Below are 25669 nucleotides of genomic sequence, written 5' to 3' on the forward strand. Positions count from 1 at the left end.
TTGATGTGATTCGCTCTACTACCTAAATTCGGTGTTTCACATTCTGAAAACTGGTAATGAAATATGTCCGCCTCCAATAGTGCCTGTTAGGGTGAATTTAGCCTCCCTGATTTACACCACTCAAATATGTTAATACTAAGGTAGCTTCATGTACGACAAGGAATTCCTAGAAGTAAACAACCCTAACTTTTTAAATAACAATATGTAAGTACAATTTTCTCTGTTTCATATTATACCCTTTATTACAGAACAAGTTTACATAATGTACAAAAATATGGGTTGAAATAGAAAATAATATCATAGTTGAAAATGGTATTTTTGAAATGACATAAATGCAGCGTTTTTTTCGGAAAACATAAAAAAGAAGCACACATAACACAAACATAACACACAGAAAATAATTTGATGCTTAGAAATGTATCAAACAGTGTTGCAAAAAACCTGTAGCCTGTTAGGATGGCGGGAATGTAACAGCCAGTTGATCATGTCGGCCTTTTTTGTGCAATATAGGAGGGTTGCACGTGCCCTTAAGAGCTTTCACAGGCTGTCACAGGGCAAGAGGCCCTGCAATATGCATTTAGCGTTGACTGACAGCCATATTCCCTTCTGGCTGGATTATGCACTTCCGGGTCACATAACCTACTGGACCATCCTTCAGGATACCTGTGTAAACACATTACATTAGGTTTCTGTGGTCAAAAACGCGACCCAATGGCGACACTCATTAGGCCCGTTGTGTCATACTTTTTGAACATATGGCAAAGGTTGTGTGAAAACAAAGCAGTATGTTGCTTTCCTGAAATGCAACACATGAAACCATGGCAGATTCCAGCCAAACATGGATGAGCTTTGTGGTTATAATGCGCGAAAGAATGGCTCGGATGGGACACCATAGCTTTTGAGACACGTCCCCTCTGACCCCATCCGAGCGGTTGCTATGCCACTAGTTTTAGAATGCTAATTCGCAGTTTCTGCTTTAACTCTTTGTGCTCCACGCTTGTAGTTCGTGAAGGCGGTCCCTCTTTAGACTTTTGAAAGTGCCCATCGCGGGAGAACATCTTGAGACTCCATAGCCGGGATGAGGAGGCTGAGCGCATGCGCAGTTGGGAAACCACAGTCTGCTGGGCCAAAATAAACACTGGAACAAAGGTATTCAGTTATCAAGGTTCAATGGGAGGTTTCTCCGAATCCGCTTTCACGACTGCTTTATAGGTTTCCCCAGAACAGTCAAAAGTTCATAAACAGCTCGCCTTTACAAAATGTATAAAAAAAATAAAGATACATAAAAAATCAACATGCGCTCCAGCGATGCAAACTTTGCATGTGTGCTTTTCCACAGTCACTTTGTTAAAGCGGCTTCAGAATACTTCCATTATGTCTTTGGGTGGCACCGCGCCTGTGGGAGTGCATGAAAGCAAAAGGCTGAGGTTTTCTGGCGTCGGAGGTTTTAGCCCGTTCCAATTTTGCCTTTCATCCACAGCTGGCAGAGTTTGTGTTAAGAGGTCCAAAAATGCAGGCGGTGCGTCATTACAGCTCCTTTAGTGTGATCTGTATTTTTCCCTCCAGCTCCATCATGTCAAGCAGAAAGGCCATGTGGTTGCTATAATGTTGGATGATGTTGTTATCCATATTGACGAGAATTCTAAAAGAAAAAACAATGGTACAGGGCTTAGAAGGTGGGGATTTAAAATTATAGTTATTTTTAGGTGATATTTTAGCAATGTTAAGTACTTATTCTACTGAAATGTATCATTTCACATATTGAAAGGAGCGACTCAGTACAACTCAGTTGAAAACATTACCATTCTGCAATTGTCTGTTGGTTTTTAAGAATTGTGAACTATCTCCCCAACACCCCATTCTCAGTGATAGATGAGTGTGAGCCCTCTTCCGTTTTATCTATGTTTCTTAGGACAAAACTTTTTTTCCCACCTTTTCCCATCCAATTCCCTCACACATGGATGACACCATAAAAACTGATGGTAGCGTAATCGGCCTCCAGCATTTGCTGGATCTTCTGGATGAACATTAGGCAACCAAGTTGATAGGAACCAATTGTATCAAGACTAAAATCATGTGCTGCAGTTGTGTGGCTAAGCAGCCATCTTTAAAAATGTGGCTACTTTTTATTAGAAACTATGGGTAACTGGTATTACTTTTTTGATAAAGACTTGTGTCAGGTAAAATGAAGGAGTTGGGAAAAAGAGACTATTTTACAAAAGGGCCCAGAAGTTGTACATACAATGGTTTTACTATCGACTTACACAAATACTGACTAAATATAGGGAGGCACCGATTCACTTTTCGTAAGACTACATCTACTTACCTTGATGATGTGGTGGTAATCGACAGCCGCGGTCCGTGCAGGTAACAGCTGTGGGGAGTTGGGGCTGCGTGGGGTGGATTTCGAGGACGATGCAGAGGGAAAGTTAAATAAATATTTCATTTTCCCTCTGCATCGTCCCATGAAATACCCCCCACGCGGCCCCACCACTGTTACCTGCACGGACCGCGGCTGATAGTCGATATTGTGGAGTAGATGTTTTGCAAGTCAATACTAAAACCATTACACATTGGTATAACACTAGCACAGAACAGCTTTAAAGACAATGAAGGGGTTTTTTCAAACGTGTAACAGCATGACGCCTCCTGCAACCAAGTAAGCAGCAGAAGTAAGGGATCGGAAGGCTAAATGTTCTATTTAAAGTCTTGAAGACAGGATAAGAACATCGGGGGTGAGAAAGAGCACTGGCGTGGAGATGATGCCACTAGAAGTTGGGGTATTATCCCGTTATGTACATCCCCTACAGGACACTCTATCTTTCTTTATGCATTGCTCCATGATCTGATCAATTCTCTAATATTGTTCATGAGCTAGGGGCTGAAAATACAAAGTACTCAAGAGTGATTCAGTTTCAAAGTGTTGGGCTCTTTTTGATTTAAGTGGTTCAACCTATGTGGCAGCTTCATGGATCAAGATATGTCTACATTACAGGGTGAGTGTGATTTGTCAGTAGTCTGTCTTTACCATTACTCCAGACTCTTGCCTCACAGAGTCCTTTAAATCCGAGAGCACACATGCTTTACTAATATCAGATGTCAAAATCAAAATATTTCTTTAGAATTGAGACACTTAGGGCCCCGATTCACAAAGGTAAACTTACACTTTTATGTAACTTTATGATTTTTTTGCCATTCACAAAGGAATTTTGAGTGTAGTAACTTTACAACTGTGGATTCCCTGCACTTGTGGCGCAGATTCTGCACATAAAAAGATAAGACAGTCGCAAAGATACTTTTTGCAACATTCCTTTGTGGATTGCAAAGAATTGTAAAATTACACAAAAGTGTAAGTTTGCCTTGGCAAATCGGGACTTTAATTTTTTTAACAGTATATATGGGTGGAAGACGACTGCAAAAAATTCACCATGCAGGGATGACACAGTGTCTTTCCCTCTCTTCAAACAGAGGCCAGTCAGCCTCCAGTGAAAGACGGAGGCATTGTTTCAAACAGCAGCTCTGTCATTCACTAATAAGCTCTCCTCAAGAAATGCCAAAATATCTGCGTTCAGGATAGCACATTTTGGTTTGTGACCTGCAGCACTGCACCAGTCTACATAGAGAGCACCTAGTTTTCTTTTGGGAACAAAATGTTTATTAGTTTCAAACTGAGAAGTCAAGACTTTGTACAGTGGATGCCCACAGATCCCACCCCATTCTGCACTTCCATGAAACTCCCACTGAATCTGCGATCGAGCCATTTCCAGTCCAGTGGCCCAGACCCTGAATGTCAATCACACCCATGGCTTACCCCAGCAAACAAACATCTGACCCGAATAACCCAAACCTCTCCTAAACTAAGCCGTGCTGTGCATCCTTGAACCATGTCTACTAGCAATGAGTCCTGACGTGAAGAGTCTCCAGTGTCTGTGGAGTGCACCTAGTTATGGTGAAAATAGGTAAAGTATACTCGATTTGTAATTTGGGACACGGTGTTACTTTTATCCAGTTTAATGGTACTCGATATAGCAACCTTTGTAGGAAGAAAGTGTCTGTTGGCCTTGAGAGAATTCAACAAAGGAAACACAGGTTACACTAGATGTATACAGAAATCCTTTACTTGCTGAACCATCATGCCAGCTAAACCTTACCTCATCAGGCCCACAATGTGTGCTGGCACACAATGGGTGCCGGAAGCAAGGTGTCAAATCTTGACAACCATGCAATCTGCATGATGACTAGCTTGGCATGTTACTTACGTGCACCCGAGCTAATCCACTTTTAATTGGATAATAACTGAGATATAATTTATATTGCCCTCGAAGGTAGGAACCATGGTATTGAAATGAGATGTTATTCTATGAAACCTCGAATGACTAGCTTCACTAGCCATTATGCTTTTTTCAGTCTTGGGCTGCGTAGGCGCTAGTATTTCAGGCAAGCATAGAAATATCTGTGGCCTCCCCAGATCTCCTTACCTTATTTTCAAAGGTGACAAAGAGGAGGACGCGCTGAATGTAGCTAATCTAACTCAATGGTCGCCATTTTGAGCACCCGCTAACACCTGCTGGCAGGGACTCATGACGGCTATTAGAGCGGCTGTTTGCCATGAGTGCATTGTCACCTGAAGCAACAGCCCTGCACAATGCGTGACCTGCCGTCATTTGAATTCACTTGTCTCATTTTACTTGAAAAGAAAGAGCAGGAATTGGGCCTACGCCAACAGCACACAATGGCCGACTAATCCATCATGCAGTCATCCATGCGAGCAAAGCCGATCATATCGGTCTTCACCCAGAAGACTTTCTGTATAGGATTTATGAAAATAAACTTTGCCATTTCCTGGAATTCCTCCACCTCAAATTAAGGGAGTGAATTGGCGTGCTAGGTGATTCATCCAGGTACTTAAGAAATCAGAGTTGAAAATAGCAATTACATCTCTTTAAATGATACACCCACAGTTAGTCTCAATTTTTCCTTCTGGCCTGAATAGTAATTCCGTTTGGACAGCACAATGGGGCTTGGCCGCACACTGTCTCCGATTGCTATGAAAGCGAGAGCGTCCTGCACAGGGCACACACCTTGTCTATTTGCACAGGTCTTACTAGTCTTTCAGCAAAACAAATGTTTAAATAGCATTCAAGGTAAAGCTTTTCAGGCTTTGTGAGCGACCTAGTGCGTGCACATGCTAGGGTCACAATGGCCTGGCATGTGACTGACCACGCCCTAGTTCTAGCTGCCTCTTAGGGGCACCAACTCATAGGGAAATCTCTGGATTTCACTATATCCAAGCTCCCTCTGCCGAAAATACTGACTTGTGATCTACAGACAAGAGACTTAAAATGTCCCTATTTATTTGTTATCTTTGTTATGGATTCTTCATATATGTATTTATGTTCTTTTCATTATGTGAGACATTATGTGTGGTTATCATGCTATTTCCTATAGATATAAATCACCTTTACCCTATAATATAGACATATCCTGATATATACACATAAATCTTGATATATACATATATAGCTTGATATATACATATATATACATATATCTTGATATATACATACAATCAAGATAGATCTACATTATAGGGTAAGGGTGATTTGTCAGTAGGCTGTCTTTGCCATTACTCCAGACTCTTGCCTCACAGAGTTCTTTAAATCCTAGAGCACACATGCTTTACTAATATCAGATGTCAAAATCAAAACATTTCTTTAGAAATGAGACACTTAGGACCCGATTCACAAAGGTAAAGGTATATTTTTGTGTAAGTTTACGATTTTTTAGAAATTCAGAGGAATTTTAAGTGTAGTATCTTTATGACTGTGGATTCTCCACACTTGTAACGCAATATATTTATACATTCACTGAAAAAACAAAGGTTACAGGGACGCTATAGTTAGGCTCAGATTTCACTCATACAAAACCAGTGAAATTCAGTAGGCATATTTACCTGAGCTAACTATAACTTGTGCCCCGCAATGCACTGCTTATTACCTCACATATTATATCACTCATGACATGGACAGTGACATCACTGATGACATAACTGATGACATCTCAAATGACATGAGTTATAACATCATCCTGTAAGTGTTTTTCATAAACGTTTCTGAGAGTTAAAAATATATACTAAGCTACTGCATTAGATAAATTACTATTCTTTTTGTAACACTAATGAGTGATACTGTTTCTAATATATATCACCTGAGTGGCACTGACACTGTCTGTATCAGTGTGAGAGTGGATGCCTGAGTGGCTGTATGAGTGTGTGAGTGGCTGTATGGGTGAATAAGATGGTATGTGAGTAGTTGTATGGGTGACTGTGGGACTGAGGGAGTGGCTGCATGGGTGTGTGTGTGAGTGACTGTATCGGTGACTGTGGTGACCGAGTGACTATGGGTGAATGAGTGTGTTTGTGAGTGGCTGCATAGGTGACTGAGTGGCTGTGTGAATGACTCCATGGTTGAGTGACTGGGTTTGTAAGTGGATGTATGGGTAGGCCAATGGCTGTTTGACTGGGGGTATGGGTAGGTGAGGGAGTGGCTGTTTTTCACAGAAAGTATTTGAGTGAGTGGCTGTATAGATGATTGAGTGTACACATGAGTTATTGTAGTGATGTGTCAATTGGTATCTATGCAGCTTTGTGGATGAGTGAATGGATGTGTGAGTGGCTGTATGGGTGAGTGAGTAGCTCTGTTAGTAGCTGTATGGGTGAGTGAGTGGCTGTGTGAGTGGCTGGTGAGTGAGTGGTTGTGTCAGTGGGTATGTGAATGGGTATGTGAGTGGTTGTATGGCTGTGTGAGTGAGTATGTGAGTGGATGTATGGGTATGTGAGTGGGTGAGCGAATGGTTTTGTGGGTGTATAAGTGGCTGTATGGGTCTGTGAGTGGCTGTGTGCATGGCTGTATGGGTAGGTGAGTGGTTTTGTGAGTGGCTGTATGAGTTAGTGAGTGTTTGTATCAGTGGTTGTATGGGTCTGTGAATGAGTATGTGAGTGGTCGTGTGAGTATGTGAGTGGGTGTATGAGAGGTTGTATAGGGGTGTGAGTGGGTGTGTGAGTGGTTCTGGAGATTATGTCATCAGTGATGTCATTTGAGAAGTCATCAATGATATCAACAGTGATGACACTGACCATGTCATGAGCTATATAATATGTGAGGTCATAAGCAGTGCATTGTATCTCTTCCTGCTCATTTCTGACCTCTATCTTCCCTCTTGCTGCTCGTTTCTGACCTCTATTTTGCCTCTTTCTGCTCATTCTGCCTGTTATTTTGCTTCCTTCTGCTTGTTTCTCACCTTTATTTTGCCTCTTTCTGCAGGTTTCTCACCTTTATGTGAGGGGTGGGTGGTAAACTCTGCTCTGCAAAAGCAAAGGGCACTTTATTCTCCAAACAGTAATGCCAAGAGGCATGTTTGCACAGTGGTGGAGTAAGAGGGTAGGGCCTCTGACAAGATCTCAGTAATCCAGCTGCGAAAGGGGTTTCATTAATCTTGTTGTGTCAGACGTACTGGTGGTAACAATAGGGCTTCTTGGCCCCCAATTACCCTCAGCAGCCAAGGGAATGTCATCTCCCAACCAGCAATACGGCAGGAGGAGTGTTTGCAGAAAGGTTGAGAAAGGGGGGGGGGGCTCCAACGAGGTCTCAGCAGTCCCGCTGTGTGGGAATTACTGGTGGTAACAGGAGGGATTCTTGGCCCTCAAGGACCCTCAGCATCCAAGGGAACTTCATCCCCCAGAGAGTAGCGATTTTTTTACCGCAAATTTGCTAATTTACATATGGTAATTAAGTATTACTTTACATTGAAAACCCCTAGAAGCTCACTGAAAAAAAAACAAAGGTTAAAGTAACATTATAGTTAGATGAATTTGTCAATGACAACATTAACGTTTTGAAATGAAAAAAACTACAGAAATTCACCATTTATAGTTAGCAGCACTAACTATAACTTGCACCCCCATCATGCACAGCTTATGACCTCGCATGTTACATCACTCATGACATGTTCTATGACATAATTTTTGACATCTCAAATAACATCATTGATGACATCATTGATGACATCATCCAAGGTTTGTTTTGCTGTATATTGCTCTATAAATTACTATGGCATTAGAGGCCTGACAGTAAGTACAACATAGCTCATGAGAATATCAGCCGTCATTACTGCCATCAGACACAACTCTCTTAGGTAAAGAAACCATGCATTATGTGCAACACTGACCCTATGCCATACACTCTACGGATATCATAGTTCACATTAACAATCAATCACAGATATATAGGAAACCCTCATGGAGTATGGTGTTCAATATGTATACAACAGAGAAAGCCAAGTTCCTAAAAAAAGTGAATGTCAGTTTCAGCCCAAATTACCTACTACGGACAGCTTTTATCTGTATGAAACACCTGAAACTCACTGAACCTACATTGAGAAAGGACGTTGATATAAATAGAGAACTGGGTACTTTAGACAGTGCTTACTCTATGGCAAGAGTTTACTTGATACCTGTTTGCAAACAGTGACATTTTCATAAGAAACATACCGCAGAGTATCAAAAAGTATCTACTGAAAATAGTGTACAGTCTATGAAACAGTTGCCAAAAAATACACTATTTGCTCAAAATAACCAAGATCTGAAGGTGCTAAACATCCTACTACCTGCACCCTGTATACTGTTCTGAAAACTTTACAGATAGCCCATGTTCTCACACAAAACAACCACATGTATATAGGTTAGTATCTAGTGCACAGTCTTCTGAGTTATGTAGAAATTGTCATGCCAACACAATTCTGTCTAATAACTCATGGCTGCTTACAAAAGTTAGTACCTACTACGTACTTGGGACATAATGAACACAAGTCATTAACTGTCACCTGCACACAGAGTTACTTTTGAATACTAAGATTTGTAATGAATTGAATACCTCTACACACCTATGGTGCATTAGGAGCAGATGTGTTTTGTAAACACTTCATCCATTAGCTGGACCCATGTTGTACAAAATTAGGTTGACAAGTAATATGGTACTTACCCACCACTACATAAACTCTAAAAGAAACTAGCACACTCATTGGATGATGTCATCAATAATGTAATTTGAGATGCCATCAGTAGTGCCATAAATGATGTCATAGAACATGTAACGAGTGATGTAATATGTGAGGTCATGGAGAGGGCTCAAGTTATAGTTAGTGCTGCTAACTATAACTGGTGAATTTCTGTGTTTGTTTTTGTTCAAAATGTTAATGTTGTCATTGACAAATTCACCTAACTATAACATTACTTTAACCTTTTTCAGTGAATATATATATATATACATATATATATATATATATATATATATATATATATATATATATATATGCCATACAGCAGTTAAAACTGGCCCACTAACATGTTATTTAGAGCAACTGTCCTAATAAACACACATTTGCATATTTATTAACACAGTGCAAAGGTCTAATTTTAGTTTATTCCACAGTGCAGCAAAATTGACAGAAGAAAAATACTTTTTACTGCCTCACAGACTACAAGTAGCAATTATTTTACACAGAAAAGCATCTCTCCTAAAAGTCACTAGGTTTCTTCAATGAGATTTTACCTTGCTGCACATTAACCCCTTGCATCCTGGTTTTGGTTAAATACCTTTTGTTAAAACAAACACACATGAAAAAAATTCCATGGCATAAACCATGTTTGCAGATGGACAGAGTTTAATATGCTATTTATCACCGTTGTTGAGTGAGTGGATGGGGCATCATGACTCACTCAAGCTTTGCCTCTTGTATATCACGGTCCTTTCCCACAATTAGAAATTATAGTAACTTGGATATTATACGGAGTTCATCTGTGTATGTGTATATATATTTTCTGCCCTTGCATCTTGCTTCTGCATACAGAATGGGCCGAAGGGTCAGTCCACTTCAGCCATTGGATCTCTTCAATGTGAGGGGTGGCATTTTGCCATGTACACATCCACCTAAAAAAGAATCCACTTTAATCCATTGGCTACTACACTTTCCTCCAAAGTCATTTTTGCAATGGGTTATTTTGCACTTTTTGTTTTGCAAACATATGCAACCAGCCATTATTCACCTGTATTGTTACTTTTTTATTACTTTTGAAGTCTATTGTGTGTTTGCAAAAATAAATCAATAAAAATTACACTTTGCAGTCTTGTCCAGGTAAAACCAGTTGGCTTTGCCTATGATTGATAGCTTTGGTTGTTGATTGGTGAGAAGGTTCCTAGAGGATGATCTCAGGCACCGTGATAGTAAGGCGGGAAGGACATAGTACCGTCTGGTTAGGTAACCTGACAAATTCTATGCACCCGTTCTGAGGTTCCTGGTTAAGACATAGGGAGGGGGGACTAAACAGGCCTCGTTGCCCATGCAACACAGGGTCCTTGTTAACGCTGCAGAGCACCACAGATAAAATGAATAATGATGGCCAAACTGGCAAGAAAGTGGCTTGACATGAGACACCGCACACTCAATGCGCTATTTAAAATTGTTAAGTGGGGGGTGAAGGATGACGAGCCTTAAAGGTGTGTAGAAAAAAAGGTAAGAAAATGCCTTAATGTTCACAACAGCACTGATAGCAAAAGCGGTCTGGCAGCTGACAACCATGTGTGAGAAATACCACATTTTTGGAACCCTTCACTGTGAGGTGAATGGACAGCATTGTGCAGGAGCGGGGACACAAAAGCAAAAGTTCTCCAAAGGACACCCGCTCTTGGCGTGTGCAGGCAAAGCCGCGACTTGCCTGCTATTGATGTCCTTGCTTTAATTTCGTTTTGGCAGGCACCCATTCTGCCCAGGGCCTCTCGAGCCCACGCAGCTGCGGTGCAGCCGTCAGCTCCACTACAGTGTGCCCACGCGCTTAGGCAGCACACACAAGTCCAGGAGAGTGCCTTAAACCCATCAAAGTGGCCGTCCGGCATAGGAAAAAGACAGTTCTCTTTCCCCAGTCCTGCATCCCTGACAATCGCATTAGGTATCCCAAAATGGGCTTTGTTTGATATTGTCTGCTTGGGATTTGAGACTTATTAGGACATCCTTGCCGGATAACCCTTTTAGATTGTGCACAGCTGCATGCTTGGATGCCAAAGAGTTTTAAAAGTAGACGGATCTACTTGGAAGTGGGGAAAGGTACATGACAGGCTTGTGCCTCTGGAGGCCTGGTAGGACTGGGGCGGAGACAGTAGCATGTCAGGTAAAGCCTGGCACCCAACTGACTCTGCACCCACCTGGGAGCTTTTACAGAGGGGTCTGTCATCCAATCCGCTCTTTTCCTTATGATTCAGCCCACCTCTCACCGTCACCGAGCTGAGCCTCGGTCCTTCAGGACAATCGGTTATTTTATTTTTTAGCTCTTCTTGCAAAGGATGATGGGAAGCAGTGCATGCTGTGCCGTCTGTTGCTTTCCAGTTAGGAGACAACAGGGCACTCTTTCTGAAGGATCCTTGGCGGAAGTCCATACCATGGCCTTTGTGCGAAGGTGGCCTCCTCCGCAACCACACATCAAAGGACTCACAGCCTGCAGAGGGTTTTAATGTGGTGTTACCACTGAACTAAAGACACCAAAGTAAACTGCCATTAAGGCTGAAAACAATATCTGTTATTTATTTTAATGCACACAGCATCATTTTAGTCATGTGAATAACTATTCAAGATGAGAAGGATAGAGGTCCTCGACATAAAGATGAATTAATGCACGAGTAAACTATGAGTTTTTCTGGGAGTAAATCTCATTTTGACAATAACACTGAAGTAGAAGGTCTACTACGAAGCAAACAACTGATAGTATAGTGGAGAAAATGCGATGTTTAACATGAATCAAATTTTGTATTGCATCTTTTCGTAGAATGCTTAAAAATATGAAAATAGTCAAATTATTCATCCCTTCTTCTTAAGGAACAATTCTTTAAAAAATGGACTCCTGAAAGTATCAATCAACGTTATAACAACCTGTTCAACATTGTGGAAATATAGCAACACAAAGAGAGAAAAAAATCTCATGAATCAATTTGCAGTGCATTGCCTTTTAATGGTTTTATGTCACTGCTAGTTTTATGTTTTTGTAATGAAAATAAGATACATGATTTAAAAAGTTAACTTTGCATGTTTGTTTTGTGTTTCCAAAGACGTAGCGTTTGCAATACGTGAACAAGAAAACTGAGGAAATTATTTTGGAAAAAAGCAACCCAGGTTCCATTAAAGAGGCTTCCTGTGGACATGATAGATTGGGAACCTGTTTACTTACATACCAGCTAAATTGCCTCCAAACCTTTGCAAAGGTCAAAGGGATTTTCGTAGGCCAACCTACTCAATCCCTCACATATTTGGGGGTGAAATAGCCACCTGCGGGTTTCTGCATTAATGTATTTTGAGAACGTACCAGCACTTTACAGCTTTGGGTGAGATACAATGACTATTAATAAGATTCCAATAAAATCCCCTAAAGCCCAAGGGATCAGTCCATTATCCTTTAAGAGACATTACACAATACAGGCTGCTAAGGACGCATTAAAGGCTGGATTTCTGTTCGAGGACACTATCCCACCTGTCCGTGCCTCTGGGAAGTACTCGTGTTGCTATGTTTTGACCCAAGACTTAGAAGAAGAGGCATAGGAATATTTGAGGAGAGGATCATTTACTATTCTTGCTCTAGTACTCACATTTGTAGTAGCTTTGGTGAACTTTTGGCAAGCAGGGACTCTGATTACGAATGTGCGGAATGCATTTGCATGTGTATCAGAGGCTGTGGGGCACTAATAGATGGGACGCTTACTCCACCATAAGGACTTGTGGCACACAATGCGTAGAAGGCAATATTACGCACTCTGCGGGTGGACAGTAACCTGTCAGCCACAATTCCCTTGCTGCTGCCACTGAGAGCCGAAGATAAAGCATGCAATGTAACTTCTCTATTTTACTAGCAAATGCGTAACTAACACTTAAATGTTACGTTTACATGTGGAGAAGTGTGGCTCAATGATTAGAGAGGCAGACCCTGATGCAGAGGTCTAGCCTGGGACCAGGGTTCAATTCCCCGCCTCGGCGGGTCTTGGGCTCAAAAATTCCACAGACCTGATAATTCTCATCTCGGTGCCTATTCCAATCATGGAGTCCCACTCTGCAACTCTGGGCAATAGCTTGCATAACCTCCACAATGGCCCCCACAACGCTAAGGATGCCTGGCCTCCACCTTGGGGGTGCCCAGGAGTGGACGCCTCACAGGGAAAGCCAGGATGGGTTCCACAGCGGTATTCGTACAAGCGCCTTGGGACCCTTGCGGGTGAGTAGTGCGCTATACAAGTATCAAATTTACATTTACATTATTCACACTAGTCTATAAGTGAGTTAATTATGAGAATACTTAACAATAACGTGTTTTAATATAGATTTTTTCTGGAAATCAGTGCTCCATTAACTGTACTCGTGAAATTCCTTGCCAAAAAACTATGTTATTTGTTCAGTTTTATATAAAGGCCTAAATACTTCCATGCTTATCATTTTGGCCTCAAATAACTTCTAAAGCATAACAATATTGCTTCTTAATGGTTTACCTGTGATTGCATGGCCCTTGTAATAAGAGCCAAAAACTCCACAGCTAAACACTATGTTCTGAAATCTATGAAAGTCTTTGACTTCCTGGCTTCCATGTGTGGTTGCTTTTTAACTTTCTGTCCTTAAAATGTCCCAAAAAGGTCTTAATTGAAGCCCTGCTGACATACAACTTTGTAGTGCCTTGAAAAACAACTCTGGTGGAAATTCTGGCCGACATGTAACAAATGGTGTCCGCAGGATCCGATAGCTGACATTAGTATTAGTACATCTTCACAACCATGGTTGATGAACGTGTTTTTTATTTTAGTTGCATCTAAGAGCTGATTTTTGTTACCAAATGAGGTCTCTTGGTGCAAATGTTCTTAAATGTATCAAATATTACCAGTCCAAAATCCCATGTGCCTTTTGTTCATCAAGAGGTTACCTTTTCACAGCTGGTCAACTGCAATGTCTCTCAAGGATGTTAACCAACTGAATGGCAAGCACTTGTATTTTCACGTAAAAATAACAAACTACACATTTTTCAATCAATTTGGATTGCTGTTTATGAAAATGGGAATTTACTCACCCTCGTTTGCACTTTTTATACACTTTGTGAATTCTGTCTTCTGGCAGTCCATATTTTTCTGAAATCTGCAGGAGAAGAAAGTGTAGTTTTGTGATCTGAGCATGTTAATGAAAGTGCTTCATATGAAGAGTTAGCAGATATACTGGAAGGGTCTTAGCCCTGCAGACACGTGGATATCATTTCAGGGTGCATGCTGCCAGCTCCTGGAGGCATCAGACTTCCACATGTAAGGTCTGGTATGGAGTACATCTGCATGGTTTGTCAGCGCTAATTTAAAATGTACCCGATACATAAATACCAATAATTGGCAGCCTATGAAAGAAACTATTTCTTGGTTCCAGTGACTCTTTTTGCCCCTGGTTTATTTTAAATTTTCCTTTTTGGTCACTTATTTTATTGACTTTCTTTTTCTCTAAAGAATGCATTGATACATTTGTATTTAATTCTTCCCATCACCAGTGTCACCATACAGGTGCTTGGTCCATTTGCCTGATGTGTCCCGTTTGTTTTGTCAGCATGGCCATGCGTCTCCTTCTCTGTATCACAATTTTACCTATTCTTCTGTCTCCTGCCCTGTCCCATGTGTATCCTGTCCTGGGTCCCACCGTACCCCCGTGTTTCTTCCTCTGTGTCCCAGTCTCACCATTCTTCTGCGTATTCTGCTCTCTGCATTGCTAACTTGCACCCAGCACCTTGGGGAGTATGGTATTTCCCAGTTCCTGCCATGCTGTCATGCCCAGTATCACACGGGTTGCAGCTAGAAGGAGACCTCGGTGAACCTACCATTCTTGTTCCCTTGCCGCATCTCTTACAGAATGCCTGGATCCGCACTGAAGAGACAACTGCTCTTTCCAGTGACGCCGATTTGGGGGTGGCAGTTTTGGTTGGATGGTGGTTGAACTACCATATCAAAACATCATTATATTCTCTAGGGTTCAAAACCTACAGAGTGAGGTCTGCGGAAACCCAACCAGCTATGCAAGTCTGGTGCACTACTGCTTTTGTTATTGGGGGCCGATATTGCAGCTCTGCTGCAAAACCGGCCCCCACCATTGCAAAACTGGCCTCCATCATTCCAGCCTCCCGGGCAAAACACTCAATGCCCGGTATGGCATGTCCGGCCCTGACTACACCACAGCTGCTACCGTAGGTTCATCTGTCTGTAGGCATAGTCATCCACAGGTAGGCCGACACTCTCACCTCGCATAGACTCCACAGACCAGCAGACTCTCCAGACAACTACCTTGTTCTAAACACTGACCTACTTGCTGTGAGAATGCGGCCTACAGATGATGGGGTCAAGATAACAAACCTGTTTAGCGAAACAGTCCCCCAGCAAGCGCGTTCTGTTTTATTGTTTTGGGGTTTGGGTCAAAGGTCTTGGAGCACAGATTGCTAGTTAGACCAGAGTTCAGCTGGTGCTCCAGGTGGTTTTGGGTCTCATGCAGCTGCTGACGACCTGGCCTTTAGGTCAGAGGTTTTTCTACATTTCAAGCTTATCAAAGCTCTTGAAACAAGTCCAGCAAACTTTCATACTTGGAGATATACATTTGCGTTCTTCAAGTTAGCATTTGCTCTGTCATCATCTCAGGTGGGCATTTCAGTGCAGAAATGCTGTCACATATACATCAGCCCCTGAAGATGTGACAGGAAGAGACATCACGTGACCCTTGACCTAAAGATGGGCCATTCTATGATTTTTTTTTATTAACAATCATTGTTGCTACAGCCAGCAAAAGCTAAATGTCATGGTTACTTTAACTGATAACCAGTGAGATTGGTTAAAACACAGCGTTGAGTAACAGGCCGCAGGGGTCGCAAGCAACAACTTAGGGGTAGCAATATTAACTCTTAAAAGACTCCACTAAGGAACTGGTCCGTCGTTAACCCCCTGCACGAAAGGCTTTGTGTGCTTACATCCCTGGAGCCAAAAACATACACTTAGGAAATGTTTCTGCCAATGCATAAAGCGCCAGGCCCGGGCTGTCATCAGATAAGCCTGTCTGTATTTTGATTTTCGGAGTCCGTTGTGTCAGAGCCTGGGCTGATAAGGATCACGGGGGCGAGCATGCGGGCCGGCAGTTACAACATGGCGGAAGCTTCCAAAACAAACAGAAAGCTGCGCAGCCTTCCTCTTCACGTCTCACGCAGGCCGAGGTTTTAGTGGAAGTAAGAAAACATTCAAAGGGAGGGCGCACAGTGGAGTTCTCCACGGCAGTGCATGAGTTAAAAACATAAATCAATAAATAAGTACAGCGGCCCAAAGGTTTTGTCAGGACCCTGCGGCCATCGCTGCTGAATGCCACCAAGCCTGCCTAGTTTTTAATGCCACTCATGCGTCTTTCTCCCCCCCCTGCACTTCCTGCCTCCTTATCTCTTGCAAGTTTTTCTTCATCCCTGCCATCTCCCTTTGCCGCCGTTTTCCTATCTTCTTCTCACTCGATCTGCATTTCTCGCTGTTGCTTTGTGTCAAAATCTAACGATGAAATCTCTGACAATGAGTACACCTCAGAAAGAAACGCTGCTCTCGGGCATCCTCCTCGGGTGCAGCGTGCAAAGCTCCATGATGACATCATCGCCGTTGACCTTATTCTGAGCGTTTGCTCGGGAAATGCTGGAACTAAAAATAGGATTTCCCTCACAGAGGTTTTGACAGGGCCTTCCTTCTGAATGGGCCACACAGGTGGTCGCCTGAGGTGTTGCCTCGTGGAGGGGCGGGAGCTCACAAGCATCACCAATTCCTCCAATGTTTTGATTGCAAGGGCAAAGGTTGAGGGTGGGAAGATCACAAAAATGTACCGTCTAGTGCACAATAATACTTTGAGACGGTCCTGGCATACACACCCGTGTGCATTTTTTTTCCCACTCAACGGGAGGTACAAATGTATTAAAAAAGAACCGGCTCATTGAGCTACCCAATGACATCCACTCAGGCTTTTCGATTACCAACCTACATTGATTATGCGTCAGCTTACTTTCAACATGAGGAACCTCAGTGGTGATTACAGGGCGTAACACAGGCCCCTGTGGTGCAGGGGGCCCCCAACCCTTCAAAGGGCCCCAGTTCAGTGCAACTGCAAAGCCTGTGAATAATTGTGAGATACTGGGGTGGGAGGGGCACTGGGCGTCATACATTTTGCGTTATGCCACTGGCGTGATTATGTGCCTAGTGAGAAGTTTAAGAACTTAAACGGATTTTACTATGCTTCCGGACGAGGGGCCCAGCTCGATATCAAGAAATAAAGCGAAAGTAATTGTTTTACAGAAAGAAAAGCAAAACGAAAATAAAACGCATTAACAAAAATAAATAAGAGATCAAACAAGTCACTAGTGTATTTTTGCATTTATACTGATTTCTAATGGAACATCAACCTCACAAGTTCAGATCACAGAGCATAGAACTTCCACGAAATAGGACTAGACTGAAAGAGGACTGTACGGATGTCAGGACACAGGGCCGGCCAGCTCTTGGAAGAACATGGCTGCCAGAGCCATGATGGTGGCTTCCCAGGCCAGGCAGAAACTGTGAAATGCCACCAGATCTGTGTTATGTACTAACCACAGCCCAATGGCACGGTCACTGCCAGTGTTTCTTCACAGCAAGAAGACACTTGCCCAGCATGGAATTTCTGAAGATTTCTCAACGGGACCGACTATACCCCAATCTTATGGAGATCCATGATAAAATTCCTCTTTTAATGTTCATTGTAAAGAATCTATCCATCTATCTATCTATCTATCCATCCATCCATCCATCCATCTATCCCTCTATCTATCCATCTCCCACCAGTAAATGGAAAGGGTCCCTTGGTACTGTACACAGAGAGGTATAGTTGAAGAGCCTCGTGAATCTCCAGCGCAAACTAAGCAGAGAAGAGACAGGTTTTAAGATGTTAACAGAACTTTAAACATTCTTGTTAGAATAGCTAGAGTTGGGCTTGGGATAAAAGTTAGCGTTATTATAAGGGATAGAGTGAGATGGTGTTAGGAATGTTGGTCATTTTGGCATTCTTCATAGCTGCTCCTTCATTATTGCCAAAAAACTGTAAAGTATTGAAGGCTTCATCGTATTCAGTATTACATTTCTTTATCACAGTATTCATTTTGAAATAGAATTTACTGCAAACCCAGTTCTGCTAAGAATCTCTGACCCCATTCTCTCAGTGCCAAGAAGCCATCCCGTGGTGTAGGATGTGCTTAACAGGCCAAATACTGTAGTATTTGGGCCGTCTATAGGCTCTGCAGCTAGAAGTTAAACCTCCTGGAGAATCAGTTCGCATTTAACTTATAATCTCACAAGCACGTCATATCTTGGCCTTGAATTGATGTCGCCTCGATGGGTTATGAGGCTAAAAATCCTTTACAAAAATGTTTTAGCCTGCCACAATACAGTGAAGGTAAATGGACACAGCTTTATTGTTTTTATCTGCACATCTCTGTGCCCTGACAATGCATAAGTTGTCACAGTACATAGACGGTAAACTAAGAAGAGCACATCTATTCATACGTAAACGTACTTACCTTCACAATACCATGGTGGGTAATATTTGGCCACTGTATTTTTGTAGGATATTTAAAACATCACATTTTCGTAGGATTCCCACTGACTGAGGTGAATGGGCATGATATCCAGTTTCTCATTTAGGATCATGGTCTAAACATAAACACTTTTGAGAAATGCAGAGCCATTCACACAAAATACTTATTGTTAGTGAAACTTACAGCATTTCTTAACCCTTGAAGGTCCGGCGTCTTCAGCATTAAGGCATCAAATACTTCCTCGGATTCTTGACGTACATACAACAATACTAACAAAATAAAAATAAGGATTTCAGCATTTTTTGTTTATAATAAAAGTAACAGAGATCAGTGCTGGAAGATTTTAAAATAAATACCATGTTTTATTAAGATGTGAAGTTGTTCATGCGAGAGAAATAGTGGGAATAAGAGAAAGAAAAGACAGGAGGGAAAGAAAGAAAAAATGGAAACAAGTGAGAAGAAGGAAAAAGTGAAAGAGAAGGTGTAAACAAATGGTGAAAGAGAGATCGAGGGGGTCAAGGAGACAGCTTGAAAGTTGAAAATGCTGGGGAAAAAAGAGGGTTCTAGGAGACAAAAGGAGTTAAGAAGAAGGACTTGCAAGTAGAGAGGGGGAGAGGACACCTGAAGAAAAAAGCTAGAGGCTCACAGATAGAGAGAGAATGGAAGAGAGGAGAAATAAATGGGAGCGAATGAGCACAATAACCGGGTAGACAGTACAGTTATACAACAGATCTAATATGATCTTTGGGTTAGTGGTTGTTCTGCTCATGGGGGGCTTTGTCTCACTCTCTGTGTGCCTTCTGGCAGATATTTGCTTTCCTTTTATTGACCCATCACTGTGCTGTTTTATTCGTCAAGATGACCAAGGAAAGGAAGCTCTCTTCTCCAAAGCATATGCTGCTTAAGCCCAAATCCTGTCCAATACTCGAGTATTCAGTTAGTCCTCTCCTCCGCCGTGAATGATTGTGGAAAAACCAAGTGCATTGACAATATATGCTCATTCCACTGAGCGCTGCCTCTGACTCTTTCGAGTCAAAGGAAACAGGGCAGGATGAGCACTTTTCAAGCACTTCTCACAACTACGGTGAGGTGTCATATGTGGACTGTGTTCAACCAACCCCCAGGTGTCATTTGGGCAAAAACAATCAGAATTACAGAAATGTTCACAAACCAGTGAAGCCACAATAAACAATGACCTAGTACCACATGAGGAGGATTTCAATATTTGAAGTATTTCTTTAAGGGCTCCTACAAAAAAAAAACAGAGACTGAAAGAGGGTATTTAGAAGATCCTGCCTTTTGGGACTAAAAAAATCTTAAATTCCTGCAAAAACCATAGTAGGCAAATTTCTTTAAATGCAATTATGGTCAATTCTCCATTGATCAGAAGAAACTCATTCTTTGCAGCATTTGTGGAAGCTGGGTAATTTTGAATTTGAATGGCCTGACCTTTGAGGTTATTCCTCCAAACCATCTTCTTTTCACTAACTTTCAAAGCACTGAAGTCACAATACTCCAATGCCAGTTAACATTTGCATCATATTTAAGGCACATTAGTGACTATGTAAATTATGATTGGACAACAGTGACCTATGAGGGCAGCTCTACTGTTCCAAATCATTGTATTTCATCCAATGCATAAAGCGATGGAGCCAGCATGGACCGATATTCATGCATCAGGTGTACCATCTTTTGAGAGATTTATATTTGACTAGATACGGGTTGGCCAGCAGTAGCCAATGAGGGCCAGAACCACTGTTTACTTTGTTCCCAACAATTATCTTCCATCCAACTTTGAAAGCATCAAAGAAGTTATGTTGTTTCGACACTCAGAGTCTGGTACTGATCATAAAGCTTCAACATTTTTTTAAAGGTTTGTGTCTAACCAGATTGAGATTGTCCAGCATTAGCCGCTGAGTGACAGATCAGCTTTTCCAAACCAATGTCTTTTGTCCATCTCTCAGAGCATTTTAGCAAAGAAAGCCGACTGCTGATTAATAGCACTGCCCTCATCTTTTAACACATTGGTCTCTATTTAGATCAAGTTTCCCATTGTTAATCTAGATACGGTGGCAGATGGTCCTGATATCCAAATTTGCTAATACCATAAACAAATAAACTAAATTAGAATTAATTACATAGACAGTGGTTATCCTGACAATCTGGAGATGCTCCGGCCCAATTTGGACAGACCTGTACTATATGAAATCCTCCATGTATTCGGAGACTTGAATTCCAAAAAAAGTAAAACCCACTCAAAATCTCTCTCACTAACACTCATATACCACAAACACCTACTTCCACAAACCATACCCTCTGACATTCTCCCAAAGGTGGTCTGAACGTATTGAACTTTCTGCCATCACTCTACACGCCTTCCCAGGCTCTCTTCCCTTCCACTGGAAACAGGAGCTTTTCCACAACAATTCCGGGTCATGCCTAATCTCCCCATTTCCTTGACTGACAGCGTTTAACCCCCGCTCAACATAGAGAACCCTACAAAAAACATTCTCCCAACTTCAACACCTTACTTCAAAATATGAAGATAAATATAATTAAGTTTGCCTGCGTTCGGACTGTAAATGTGGCCCATAGGCTCTGTTCACTAGCCATTGACTCCAGTGCCCACTGCGAGGAGTCACCCTTTAAGATAACTCGTATAAAAACAGGGGCATCATTAGAATCTATAGTGTCATTCTGGAGCTGCACTACATTCAAAATTACCCACCCCTGCCCTGTGACATTAATGCCAAATTACCAATGGTGGGGTCAACACGCAGGCAGGTTCCCTTTATTTTTTGTAAACTATGTTTTATACCCTCTCCTTCCCTGTATCGCTCCACCAATCGACTTCCATCTTCTGGTCCCCAGCCTCAGTTTGCACCGGCCTCAGGAAGAGTTTAGCACTATGCAAGCCTCCAACACGACAAAACATGAAAAGCCATACAAATTCTAACAAAAGGCGCATGGCTGGTTGGTTGAACTTGCGGATAAGTTCATAGAAAAGGTTCTTTCAAGTGGGTAAACAAACTAAGTGTGTTTATTTAACCTGACTCACAATGCGGCTGACTCCTTAGTGACTATCAACCCCTGCTCAGCCGCTATAAAGCATCCAGCCCCTTTTTTATTTGATAGATTTGAGCAAGAAATGCTTTTTATAAGCTTATAAAACCAGCTTGGCTCTAGCAGTGGAGTGGGAGTGATCGGCGAAAGAATTACCTCTTTGTGAAAGATCCACCTTAGGCTGCTTGGACGACGACGGGTCATATTCACTGGCGAAAGACTGGCAGCTTCTTTTCATTGATAACCTGAGAATACAGAATACAGCTCTATCAGAAACAGCTAGTAATCAGCTCATGCATTAATACAGAGTTGCACAAATAACATCAAGCAATATGGATACCAGTGTGTTCCATCACTTTCTAGCTGGTGAAATATCGACCTACAAACATATTGCGTCCACAATATCGACCTTACCGATACTTTGCAAGATAAGTCTAGGAAGGTGGATGTGGACTTGAAAATAGTAAATATATTTATACTACGAAGTGATATTTGATGTAATGGTTTCGATATTTTTGTTGCTCGATATTTCTGGTGCGACATGGTGATATACAACAGATATGATAGTAAAATATGAAGACATAAATCAATTGAAAAAGTACAAAAAAAAGTACAAAAAAAGCTCTTGGATGTAATGCCACTTTTCAGACAACAACTCCAAAAGTTGGAACTCTCACCCAAACATATACACCTGGTTGCCTCATTAAACCAGTTTAAAACAAGTTAAAAGACCATTTGCACAGCTACTGGTTGGTTTTAGGCCCTATGTACCACGCAGACTGTCTCTATTAAATGGACAAGAAAGAAGACCCTAAACGCACCCTTGGGTCAGGAATGGTCAAACAGCGGTCAGTAGCTAAAAAGCCGACCTGCGATGTGGACTGGTCGTTTCATGCCTGGCTCTAGTCCTGAATGCCGCGTGCTGCTGTGGTTGTGGGAGTGTTATATCCAGGGGAGTGATGTGGGCCCATGAAGACACTTTGATTGGGGAGGCCCCTACATCGAGCAATGCGGGAACCCACTCTTATCATTGGCACGTGTATCTGTGCTGTAGCATCAACAAGCTCTTTTTGCTCTATGTTTGCCGTCCCACTACAGACTGTGGCCTCAGAAGTCCCCATCTACATTTTTTAGAATTGGTTGCTATTTTACTTCATACTCTAATCTCTTTTCACCTCATGGAGCTAATATGTATTCACCTATCGACAGGGCCCCGGGAATAATGCAATTGTGTGTTGTGGTGATTTTAGCATTATTATAGATTTGCCGAATTTGCCACATAATCCCTCATCTGCCACATAATTTGCAGATTTTCACCCCCAAATATTTGTTTCTAGCTCATTTGGTTCAAAAGTTAATAAAATACAGCGACATGTTGCAGCGCAGTGGAAGGCGCTTTGTAAAGCTGGACTGATCGCTTTTCTGTTGCTTAAATCTAATTTTGGGTGTAAAACTGGTTCTAATGAAGTGCAACCAATGCTCATACATTATTACCAAGTTTAAAAATGACGAACTAATGAAGTAATATTATCAAAAAACGTGCCACATTATGCCGCATAATTTGCTTTTTCTTGCTGCATAATGTAGTGCCTGCAACATATCTTGATCCTTTCCTGCAGCATAATTCCAGTGGCCCTGCCTATAGTGGGTGTCATTTAATGTGCATTTAGCACAGACACACACACAGACACAAAAAACATTGTATTCCACTTTAGCAGGTGAGCATAAAATCACTATTATGACCATTCTACAAATACTGCTGTTCTACTAAATTCCAATCCATAATTGAAGTTATATGTGAAGTTAATATGTACACATACTAAGTAAAGATTGACAAGTACAGCATTTTAAGAATGCATTATCAATTACAATTCATTTCAATGTACCTGTCGTTCTCCTCCTGAGCAGCAGGGAGTACCTGAATAGGACAAGAAAATAAAATATGCTTTTTTAGTCACAGTTAATGCATCTGTTAAATATTTGCGGAGTTTCCCCAATAAACCCTTCCCGTGTTACTGCTTTTTCTTTTTTCAGACCTGCATTCTTCTTTTTCAGGCTCTTTCTTCTATGTTATTTTTAAAGAGAGAGGTTTGTTTGGTTTGGGGATTCCTGTATTAGGAACAGGGTGCGCTCCTGCAGCCGCGCCCTGCTCTGCGGATCAGGTACACATGCTCTGTGGCTCCGGTACACCGAGCCCCTCGATGAGCACACGTTTTCTAAAGCTTTTCAGTATGTATGTTCTGAAACTTATATGTATTTATCTATTGGCATTTGTAGCGCATAAGTCAGGTTAAAGAATAATTGAGCCCTGAACGTGGGCCTAGGCATTGGTGTGGCAAGGGTGCTTGTGGAAGCAAGTAAGGGTTGGACTTGGACAAAAATAGGCCCATGCACCAAAATAAATGTGCCCCCATTAATGAATCAGATAGATCAAAGAAAGGGACCCACATTTGAAAATCAGGTCAGTTTTGAACAATATTTTGCATGATATGGGCGATTGCATGCATTTGTGCTTGCTGCAGGCAATCCTTGTGTTAATATTAATGGGGAAATCAACACTACAAAACGGTTCACTTGGCTATAAAACAGACCCACACACTGCTAAAAAAAAAGTCCCATACACTGATCTGTCAGACCAGCCTATCGGACACTGCCTGGTTGCCCTATAGGCTAGTCCGAACCAGGAAGCAAGGAAAAGGCACCTCTCAATGATCTTTAGCAGGGCTTTCAGTGGGCCAGGTCCTGCGGGTGCTCAGCCCCGGCAGTTCTTAAAAGCAGGTGCTGAGACAGGTCCCTATCAGGCTCTCCATTTTTTCCCTCATGGTGAAAAATAAACCTCAACTCTGCAGCAGTACCACAGCTGAAAGCTTTAGATCTAACTTCAAAAAGACTCGTCTTAGTTCTTTCACAGTAGCATTTTCAAAGTAATATACAACAAAGCCATAGTTACTGCTTATTTATCGTGTGCAACGAACCACCATTGACAAAGCCAATAGTCCTGGCTTGTTGTATGTATAATCTTACTTGTATCATATATCTGAATGCAATGACAGAAATAGCAAAACCCCAGATGGGCGGCACACTATGCTAAACACAGATTTTTAGCTTACTTGTTTTTAAGCCACACCCTTAATTACGTCGGCCACGCCCCTTTGAGAAACCCTCCAGTTTTTTCATCCCACTTAAAGCCCTGCTCTTTGGCAAGTAAAATACAGCAATAATCCAGTCCCCGGTGCCACCGCACCTGCTGCCCCATTAATAGTCGCTGAGTGACAGCCCTGAGCTAAAACTCGCAGTTGTTTACAAGAAATCGGGACGATCATAGCTGGTGAATTCTGTCGTGTGGTGTTTTAGTGTTCTCTGAAGGAGTTGGATAGTTACGTGAGAATGCGAAGCGATATTACGTTTATTTTAGGACATAACGACATATCAACATCGGTGCACACGTAGGGGGATACGTCAGAGACGTTTTAAGGCAGGGGCAAAGTGGGCTCTGGCCCAGGGCCCCAGACCTTCAGGGGGCCCCCTGACAGACCCAGCTCTGTTCTGCAGTCTTGCCCTGATGACCTTGAATAACTCTTACACAGATTATTTCAAATACCGTTTTCCTTTGCTTTATTTTCCATGTGATTGATATGTGAGTGTCTATTATAGACATTTTGTAGAGAAAAGTTGTGTTAATGTGACATGCAACAGCCATAAACAAGTTATAAAATCAAATCAGAACCACACATATGAGAAATGGGAGAGTGTCACAGAGATTATTTGCAGTAATATTAGTGAGCAGCTGCTACGTTACAATATTGAAAACACACATCACCAGGGGCGTAGGAGACACTAAAATTCTGGGGGGGACAGGGACAACCTTGTGCACTTTCCAGTGACCCTATACAAATCACCGCCCGTTAAACAAATACGATC

The 25669-nt window shown here is 41.9% G+C and overlaps 1 protein-coding gene across 1 annotated transcript in view; it reads right to left on the reverse strand.

Annotated features, from left to right (window-relative positions):
- Positions 1-214: 214 nt before the first annotated feature.
- Positions 215-25669, reverse strand: part of GRHL3 (grainyhead like transcription factor 3) — a 75573-nt gene continuing 50118 nt past the window's right edge. The window contains exons 12-16 of the mRNA XM_085647852.1: positions 23635-23666; positions 21905-21993; positions 18869-18954; positions 14147-14211; positions 215-1642 (exon numbers count right to left, since the gene is read on the reverse strand). Coding sequence (XP_085503978.1) covers positions 1528-1642; positions 14147-14211; positions 18869-18954; positions 21905-21993; positions 23635-23666 — 387 coding nt within the window. The 3' untranslated portion in view covers positions 215-1527. The remainder of the gene's footprint in view (positions 1643-14146; positions 14212-18868; positions 18955-21904; positions 21994-23634; positions 23667-25669) is intronic.

This window comes from Triturus cristatus, chromosome 3_2 (assembly GCF_964204655.1).
Source record: "Triturus cristatus chromosome 3_2, aTriCri1.1, whole genome shotgun sequence".
Taxonomy (NCBI): domain Eukaryota; kingdom Metazoa; phylum Chordata; class Amphibia; order Caudata; family Salamandridae; genus Triturus; species Triturus cristatus.